Source organism: Populus trichocarpa, chromosome 2 (genome assembly GCF_000002775.5).
Source record: "Populus trichocarpa isolate Nisqually-1 chromosome 2, P.trichocarpa_v4.1, whole genome shotgun sequence".
Taxonomy (NCBI): Eukaryota; Viridiplantae; Streptophyta; class Magnoliopsida; order Malpighiales; family Salicaceae; genus Populus; species Populus trichocarpa.
The window spans coordinates 12,209,876-12,219,179 of NC_037286.2; the positions used below are offsets into that span (position 1 = coordinate 12,209,876).

Consider the following 9,304-nt stretch of genomic DNA (forward strand, 5'->3'; position numbering starts at 1 on the left):
AGAGTTAATCAAGTTTATGCATGCTGCTATTATGGCAGCTCGCTTGTCCTTAAAGATACCCAAGATTATTGAAACGATCGGCAGAGGAGGGTCTGGAAGGAGATGCAGATGCACAGAGGAAGGATCCCACAACATAATATATTTTTAAATGTTTCAGAATGTAGTAATAATTATTTTTTAAAATATTTTTGATGTATTAAAATAATATTTTTTTTATTTTTTAAAAATTATTTTTAATATTATTATATCAAAATAATCTCAAAACATAAAAAATATTAATTAAAAAATATAAATATTTTTTTTAAATAATTTTAAAATATAAAAACAAACAAACCTAAATGAAATCATTATAATAAAAATAAGAGAAGGGATGCTATATATATATATATTGAGAAGAATCTAAAACAATTATAAATAAATATTTCAATAAGAGAGAAACTATAAAGAACATAAAGAAATTCTGATCATCCAAGATTATTAATAATTTTTCCATAATAATCTTTTACCCCGTGAACCACAAACAACATTTTTATATATATATGGTTTATTTTAAGCTATCTTGTTTTCCTATCAAACAAAACCTACCCCAATGTCTGGCACTAGGTCGTTGAGATGGAGGTGTCAGGTAAGGATTTATTAGGTCGTTAGATACATTTTTTTTTTAAATAATAAACATTAAGCTAGGTTTTATGTGCACTCGATGGATTGGTGGCTGCCATGGAAGGATAAACAGTTGATGTCGTCTATCTTACACGAGACGGCCAAGGCTGACATTAATAATACTGAAGGGACAGATCTCTTCTACTAAATTACTAATGATTCGGAGTCTATTTTAAGGTGAAGTGTTTATCTAGAAGATGCTTGGTACTTGATTAGGCCAATCATCCACCTGATTCTGAGATAAAACCTCACCGGTGCCACTTACCGGACAGTAGCCAGTAAACTTCTTTATCTAATCAAAGTGGGTGGGTCGATTTTGTCATACTAGAATATTGGCTTTTCCCACTCCAACCACACCCTTTAGCCATTGGATGCTCCCTCTTTTGAACACCCAATGTCTCAAAAGCAATTCCAGCCAATGACTCGGAGAGCGTTGTTTTTGTTTTTTAATTTATTTTTGTTTTGTGTGTTTTTATAAAAATTTTGATGTTTTAATATTAAAAATAATTTTTAAAAAGATAAAAAATATTATTTTAATGTATTTCAAAATAAAAAATACTTTAAAAAACTACCGTACTACATTTTCAAATAATATCTAAATATTGTAAACAAGCTCTTATTACACTCGAGAAAATAATGAAATCTGTGAAACAAAATAAATAATTTTTTTTATTAACGTGCGTGTTCAAACCAGTTTATACGCATATCGATTAATCTCACGGGCCTTGAACCTAACGACCATGTAAACCTCTAATGACTATCATATTAGTAACCACAAGGCTCGAACCTGAAATCATAAGGAGAGCAAATCTTTTTATCCCAAACTCTTATCACTGAAGAACTACTAGATAATTAAAATAAATGATTATTAATTGGCCAAGTTAGGGGTTGGAGGAATCATGACGCTTCCAGTGATTAACAATTGAATTCCTTTGTGATATATATACAAGGAAAAAAAAACAAAACAATTGCGTTCCTTATCCTCATCATATCAACTCACCATCAAAGAAAAAACACAGAGAGAACAAAATTATATATGGTAGATCTTCTGGGTGATGTTACTCGACGCAGGAAAGTTATTTTGTTGCTATATATTTAATTTAAATTAAATTGTACTGACACTTAAATGGAAATAAAATTAAAATCAATACAAAAGGCATATTTTTTAGTGAAATAAATATGATAAAACTTTAAAAATATTTTTAGTGAAAATGTCCCCCCCCCCCCAAAACATTCTTATGCCTCCCTCTTGATTCACTCACCATTTCATCCGCTTCTTTCTTTAATGTTATCTCTAAATAGTAGCTTCAATATGATTAAATAAAGTTTGAACCTTCATGCATGATCACACTGTAGGTGATGTTGAACTTGTTCTACCGTTCTAACCACGTGAGATTTCATTTTTTTTGTAATCTTTGTCTAAGTTTTGATGAAAGATTCTAATGGGTATTGGATAATTTAATTGTTTTATATTTGTTTTTAGCTTGATATTATTCTTGTGTTGGACGTCAAAAGATTGGTAGACGGTGTTGATGAAAAAGAATTTTTTTTAAAAAAATATTTTTAGTTAGAGCTTCTTTCTTTCCATACATCTTAAGATGAACTTGAAATCACCCAGAAGATCTACCATCCTATAATAGTTAGCAGCTTGGTGCTTTGCTAGATGCTCACTCACTCACGACATCGATATTATCATTAAAGAAAGAGACTTGCAAGACCAGAGACATTTTCCAATGTTTTGATTCCCTAACAAGACAAGGTAGCAATAGCCTTTGAGAATTAGAAACATATAATACAGCGCATGCTCACCCATTATTTTATTCCACAGGAGCTGCCCTTGCAAGCAGCCCTTTGAAGAATCGTATCTGGTGACCTCTCAGGGACGCTGCCTTTACTATATAAGTGTGTCATTTATTTGTTTTTATATTTTAAAAGTGTTTTTAAAAGTATTTTAATTTTTTTATTTATTTTAAATTAATATTTTCAAATCATTTTAATGTAATGATATAAAAATAATTTTTAAAAAATAAAAAAAAATATTATTTTAATATATTTTTAAATAAAAAATATTTTAAAAAATAACTATAAATACACTTATAAAAATTACGGCAAAGAACAGTGGTGTAGGCACTTAATGCGCAGGTTTTTTTAAGACAGATATTATAGTATTAAATTAATAAATAATATGAATTTATATAAGACATTGTGTACCGTGCTCATGGTTTGATAATCTCCATCAACAACATGATTGACCACCCCATCCGATCCCTTCCTAGTAAGAATATTACAAAAAAAAAAACGAAATAAATTAACCAATAACAAAAATCGTTGTTCTACAAAAAGGGGGCATACTTATCCGAAGAGAGAGAGAGAGAGAGTAACATTATAGACCCATTTAGGTATTGACCTTTTCATAAATGTCATAGGCCGTACAGAGGCATCTAGCAACATCCTGTGCTGTAGAGTCCATGGACATTGAATTGCCAAGCCACGAAATAACACACAAAACCCATTGTAGACAGACCCAATTCTATATACGAGCAGATGCGCGGCAACAGGGCATCCCAACTCACAGCCTCTATTCTTCTTTCTCTTTTCGCTTTTTTTCCCCTTCCAATTTGGTTACTAATTCCCCTTTCAAGTATGATTGCAATGATGTAACTTGATCCGTAGTCCTACAAAGTGCATTATTTTACTTTCCTTTATTGGAAGCATATGGATTTTTATTTTTCTCCGGATTAATGCTGCACATGCAACTGATAAAAACACGCGGGCGACAAGGTTGTTAAGAGACGGTAGACAGAAGCAAAAATGCACTGAACCAATGGTGATCGTAGTAAAATACGACTGATCTGGAACAGCTATGTGGTGGTGGGTCTTCAGCAATAATTCCTTGGCAACTTCTGACTCTTCGGGACATGAGAAATCAAAACTATTGGACTCGTTAACCAAAAATATTTATCCGCAGTACAGTGGCACTGGAGACCTTGTGTCTTGCCTAGCTACTTCATGAAAAATAATTCTAGCTTAAACTTCTGAGTCTGACGACGCATCGCCAATATAAAAGACACGTGCTTGGAGCCATTCATTTAGGAAATCTACGAACTAACTCTGTATTCCCTTTTAGGCAAGTTCATTTTGTATTCTAGTTCCAGCACTTCAATTTGGAAGATATCTTAAAAGGAACAGCAAGGATTTTAATTAACAATGAAGATTAAGATCAGCATTCAGCAACAACTGGAAGTGTGTGCGCTTGGAATAAAGCAAATACAAACGCGCAAGTATACCTTCAATTAATAATGATAGGATTACAGTATTTTCTCTTTTGCCTCCTAGCTTTTCTCAAAATTCTTGCAGTCTCTTCCTTCGACACATCCAATATGGGGTTTCTGATGCCTTGAACAGGGAAACAGGTAACATTTAGAGCAATGATAGTAGATCTAATAGCTGTTCTAAAGTGCCTGTGTGTGAGCAACCGCTAGACTTCTTCTAAAAGGCTTTTAAGTTCTAAATATATCATATGCAGCTATGATGTGCACCTCTCATGTGACTAATGCGAAGAGTAACGAACAGTATAAATCAATCCTGAAAATTTTCTTGCATGGAGTACCTGTTTCCTTGACATCAATCAAGCAAGAAAAACCTCCCTCAATCTCCTCATCTGAATCAATGATAACTCTACTTTGTTTTTCCTGCAACGTGGATCAATAATTTAAATTGACCTTGAATATTAGATGAAAATTTTCTTCGGATCAGTAAGCAGAAATTTTTCCATGAAACGCATCATTCATGTTTTTCCCCATTTTTGAAGTGATATAACTTGCTCAGCTATTTTTATCATGCCAATCAACCAGGAAGTGCCAGCATATACACCAAATCCGAACTAGAAAGCGTGTTTCACTTGCAATACTGGGAAGACCAAAACAATATGCACACTAACAACTACCTGTTGATCTGAAGAAACTTTGTTGCGTTTCTGCTCCCTGAGGGATGCCGCTCGTGTAAATGAGCGTTGTTCCACCTTTACAGACTTCCAACCTCCTGTTTCCATCTTTGGAACTATTTTTGCATGCACAGAAACCTTTGGAGGCAAAGCTGGACTGGAATCAAGAGAAACCGTTCAGAGTTCTTAGTTTTGATGGAATGTATTAAAATTACGTTTAAGAACTAAGGAACCAATATATATCAACCAGAAGATACACACACACACACACACACACAATAAAAAACCAAGGCATTTAATCAAATCCAAGCAAAGGATGCCAACGACATCGTATGGAACTGCCATGCGCTTCTTTTCTCTCACTCTTTCGCACACATGGATGCACTCATGGTTTCAAATGTTTTATGCGCGGCACTTGGAATCAACAAACATAGAACAATACAGAATCAGTGAGAGCACGAAGCCAAGCTGGATAAAGGAAAACTAGATCTTTGCATACTTCTTTACTGGCTCTGTCCTTCTCGGTGGAGTGACATGATTCCCGGTAACCTGCAAATTTGAATAGAGACAAGGTTTTCTAAGAAATCACGATCACAATTGGTAATTTCTCGGAGAAGATACCCTGAATTTTCTTCAAAGAGTAAAGACCTTTGGCAGAACTACAGTGATTGATTGACTTTTTTGGTCGAGGGGGGTCTTCACGCTGCAAGCCATTGCCTAAATGTATAGAAATCATGAAGTGAAAAGGAATTAACAAGCGAAGGCTGATAGGCATAATTGAGTATTTAAAACAGGAAATAAGTAAATAATCAAAAACTTTTAAGAAGACTTGACTTTTCAGTATTATTGATATTGAGCAAAGAAATAGAATGCAGCTTTATATTAAATTCCGAATTCTTGCAGGTGTTCTAGCTTTGCTGCTGCAACACTATACGTGCCTGAATTTCTTTGGTGAAGGTTGTGCATAGCTCATTTTGTAGTTTGTACAGAAACATTTCCATCTGCTTTGGTAAGGTAGAAAGCACCAAGAATATCTGCTGCAAATTATCTTGATATCTATCCTTGCTTAGTTGTTCTGATAAAGATTTCAGGCTCCCCTCAAGGCTGAATTTGACATCTTCTTGTCCCGTATTCTGGTTTACATTATCTCGGAAATGTTTAAAAGTGTTGAATTGACACAAAAAATTGGGCTGCTAATGCTTAAAGTCAAAAGAGTTGTAAATAAGTGTCTGTTGCAGTGTTACCGTTAGCTTCAGTGAGGTGTCAAGGACAATCAACTTCTGTAGCATGCCTTCCGCTGAAGGAAATTGAGAAGACAAACCAACTTTAAAAAATTACATTAAAAAACCTTGACATTGAGTGCAATGAGATTAAATATCTTAGTTCTAATCCAAATCCTACCAGACAAGACAAGAGTAAACAGAACAACATGAGGATGGTTATATCAGTTGAAATTCAAGTGCATACCCCTAAGGGACATATATCAATTTAAGTTATTTGACAAACAAGTCAAGAGATTACCAAGCTCCATTCAACTTAAAGGGAAGGAGATATAACAATTTAGATTTCCAAGTTGGTTTTTACAACAATCCTAAGTCGTGATTCCACCAAATTGTTTTCTCACAAGCTCCTAATTTCCAAAATGTTAAAAGTTTATATTACTCACTCTCCAGTGATACTTCTTTTATTCCCTTCTTTACTTGCATAAGATCGCTCTGAACAGAATCCAAGATCATTCCAAACTTGGTTAAGGAGGTTTCCATCATTCCAATCCGGTGATGAAGTTCTTCATTTATCTGATCTGCTTAGTTAAATAAAGAATTTAGTACTCCACATAATGAAGAATTCATGCATGCAAGAATATGAACTTAATTGATCTGCTTATAGATCTTGAATGGGAGAGTTGAATTACTAGACTTTTCTGATAGTTTGTTTCACTCCATATGAAACTTACATTTATGATCTGGAACAGGAGCAGCACTCCAATTGCGTATTAGATTGGAAGACGATCTAGATATTGGTAATTGGCTATCTTCACGTCTATAGCTAACTACTGGTAAGCAAGATGGCTTCTTCACAGAGTTCTCTCGCTCCTGTGAACTGAATCTCTGTATAACAAATGAACAAAAAACAAAGGAAACAAAGTGGAATGATGAACACATTCAATTGTATTTTATACACAATAAACAAGTAACTCACAGAACATTGTCTGACAAATGCCATCACAGTCCAAGGCCATTACATGAGACACTATTCCATCGAAGGTTTGGCAAAGAAGAGCTACAAAGGGGTTCGGACCAGGCAACTATTCCCAGGAAAGGAATCAGAAAACGAAGTTTCCAAAGGGGCAAAACACACACTTTGAAGGAGGTTCTCACCCCTCGAATCTAAACATACTATGTATTCAGATAAGAGCCTCTCCCTATGGTTGAGTGACTGCGTACCTCTCCCGGCACAGCAGGTCACATTTTTGCAAAATGAGTGGATAACAGATGGAAGGACCCTTAGGACAAGGTCAAGCCTAGGTATAAAAATAGTCATTGAGCATGGAACAACAAAACAGCTAAAGGAACTAGATCTTCACAGCTTATAATTGTCATATCTATCAGAAATGAAATGATCGCCAGTTTGACAGCAAATCACCTATGGTGGTAAATTACGATTGTTTTCATGATAACAGAAGAACAGTAAGAAATGTGCTTGATTGACCTAACAAATCTCCCTTAAGATTCACAATTTCAAAATCCAAAAGCTTCTATAATTCAGGCTCATCTCCTCTCATAACAGATTCGGAAATAAAATGATATAAAATCACACATTAGCCATTTCCATAACCAAGAACCTCGACTCAATTGAGGTTAACACTGGTAAAACTATAAAATGTAATGGGACAAATATTTGAATTTCTAGAAAACAATTTAACAAAATTCACAGAATTCTAATTTAGTATTATTCTAACGCTCCATGTTTTCATAAAACAAATAAAATCGAAATCAGAAATGAGAATCAACCTGACCATTTGTCAGAGCTTCATCAAGAGAAGTCTGAGAGATCTGAGAAAACATGCCATGCTGAGATGAAAACCCCTGTGAAAATGACTGCTGTGATTGTTGTGATCGAATCTGTGATGCTTGTTGTGGTCCAACAGGTATAGAACTTGATCTCCTTTGTATCAGAAAAAAGAACAAACAGTACAATTAGTTAGATTTTTTTTTTTTATCAAAACAATGAAAACATCGTTAAATACCTTCTCTCATATCCTATTCAAAAATCACCTAATTAACTGACGTAATGAAATTCTTAACAATACATAAACATATATTCTCATCTTCTCCAGTTTTTCTACGCAACAAATAGAATAGGTCTTTAAGATCGGTATAAAATTAAGGCTAGACACACAGGCGAAGAAGAAAAATATTGAAGTTTCTCTCTGTGAGAAAAATAAAAAGAAGAACGAGATTAACGAAGTTAAGCAGCTGTTTTTGGATTTCCTCTGTTTACATTTTCTCAGCATCCAAACAGATCTCACAGAGATATCAAAAGCAGCTAATCTCCTTCAGATCATTTAAATACGAGCAAAACAATTGAACTGGAAAACGAAATCAAACAATTGATTCCTTCTGTTTGGATACGGCGAAAACAGAGGAATATCTAAGAAAAGAAAACAAAGTCACATCGCTGTTTCTGTTGTTCAATTTTTGAAATCTGAAAAGCTAAGCTAAGCTAGACCATGTCAAAACAGAAACTCAATTTCTATGGTTTTAGAGAATCTTAAAAGAATCCAACAGAAGCGAGTCGTGATAGTTAAATCGAACCTTGATTGAGGAGGAAGGACCGAAATGGAGCTGAGATCGCACGCTTTGTTGATCTTCAACTTCATTTGATCGTGCCAGTGATTTTGAGGTCTCGAAGAGGACGGATGAAAACCTAATTGGATTGATTGAAGTCCTAGGTTTGGCGGTAAAGCGAGAAATTGATTTTTGAATTCAAATGAAGTATCAAGACAGAGAGATCGGTTATGAGACTATGAGCGGATAGAGTTGTGAAATGAATTCATAATGCTTATACAGGAGACGTGGCGGGAAAGAAGCTGGCAACTTGGAGTATGTTCAAAAGCATTTAGTTTTTTTAAAAAATTACTTATTTACTTTAAATTAAATTGTTTTTTTTTTAGGATGATTTTAATATATTAATGTTAAAAATAAATTTTAAAAAATAAAAAATATATTGGTCTCAACTGGGTTTTACCGGGTCACCCGGGTCATGGGTCAACCAGGTTTCATCTGATTTTTGCTTATTCCAGTCTTTTATCTTACTTGAACCAGTCCAACCATCGAGTCCCACATTAACCTTTCAGGTCCATACAAGTTTAATAACTATAAAATTAACCTTTTATTATATTTTATCTCTTTCAATTACTAGAGGTATCCTACTTGATTTTAGCGTTTGCGAATATACTAATGCTAAATCATTCAAAAATTAAAATTTTTTTTGTTTAATATTATTTTTTATATATTTTTCAATCATTTTAATATGTTAATATCAAAAATTATTTTAAAAAAATAAAAATATATTATTTTAATATATTTTCAAACAAAAAATACTTTAAAAAATAACTATAAACACACTTTAAAACACCTGTAATCCTCCTACGATCTCGTGTTGTCCCCACTCAATTCTTCCTCGTAGCCCCCCTCACAC

The 9,304-nt window shown here is 33.9% G+C and overlaps 1 protein-coding gene across 1 annotated transcript; it reads right to left on the reverse strand.

The window, feature by feature from the left end:
• Nucleotides 1–3,836: 3,836 nt before the first annotated feature.
• Nucleotides 3,837–8,622, reverse strand: LOC7461772 (putative recombination initiation defects 3). The gene is made up of 11 exons (XM_002302553.4): nt 8,419–8,622; nt 7,615–7,768; nt 6,558–6,711; nt 6,270–6,404; nt 5,848–5,900; nt 5,542–5,736; nt 5,252–5,320; nt 5,103–5,152; nt 4,607–4,760; nt 4,271–4,352; nt 3,837–4,056 (listed from the first exon to the last, which is right to left on the reverse strand). Exons 1-11 carry the CDS (start codon nt 8,481–8,483, stop codon nt 3,950–3,952), a joined length of 1,218 nt encoding a protein of 405 aa, XP_002302589.4. The 5' UTR covers nt 8,484–8,622; the 3' UTR covers nt 3,837–3,949.
• Between the last annotated feature and the right edge of the window lie 682 nt (nt 8,623–9,304).

What these genes read in the sequence shown, in the direction of transcription:
- LOC7461772 (XM_002302553.4), bottom strand. Translation starts at nt 8,483, where the DNA reads ATGAAGTTGAAGATCAACAAAGCGTGCGATCTCAGCTCCATTTCGGTC. An exon ending in AGGACAGAGCCAGTAAAGAA is followed by an intron (nt 4,761 to 5,102) that starts GTATGCAAAGAT and finishes TCTTGATTCCAG; the next exon opens with TCCAGCTTTGCCTCCAAAGG. An exon ending in AAGTTTCTTCAGATCAACAG is followed by an intron (nt 4,353 to 4,606) that starts GTAGTTGTTAGT and finishes TCCACGTTGCAG; the next exon opens with GAAAAACAAAGTAGAGTTAT.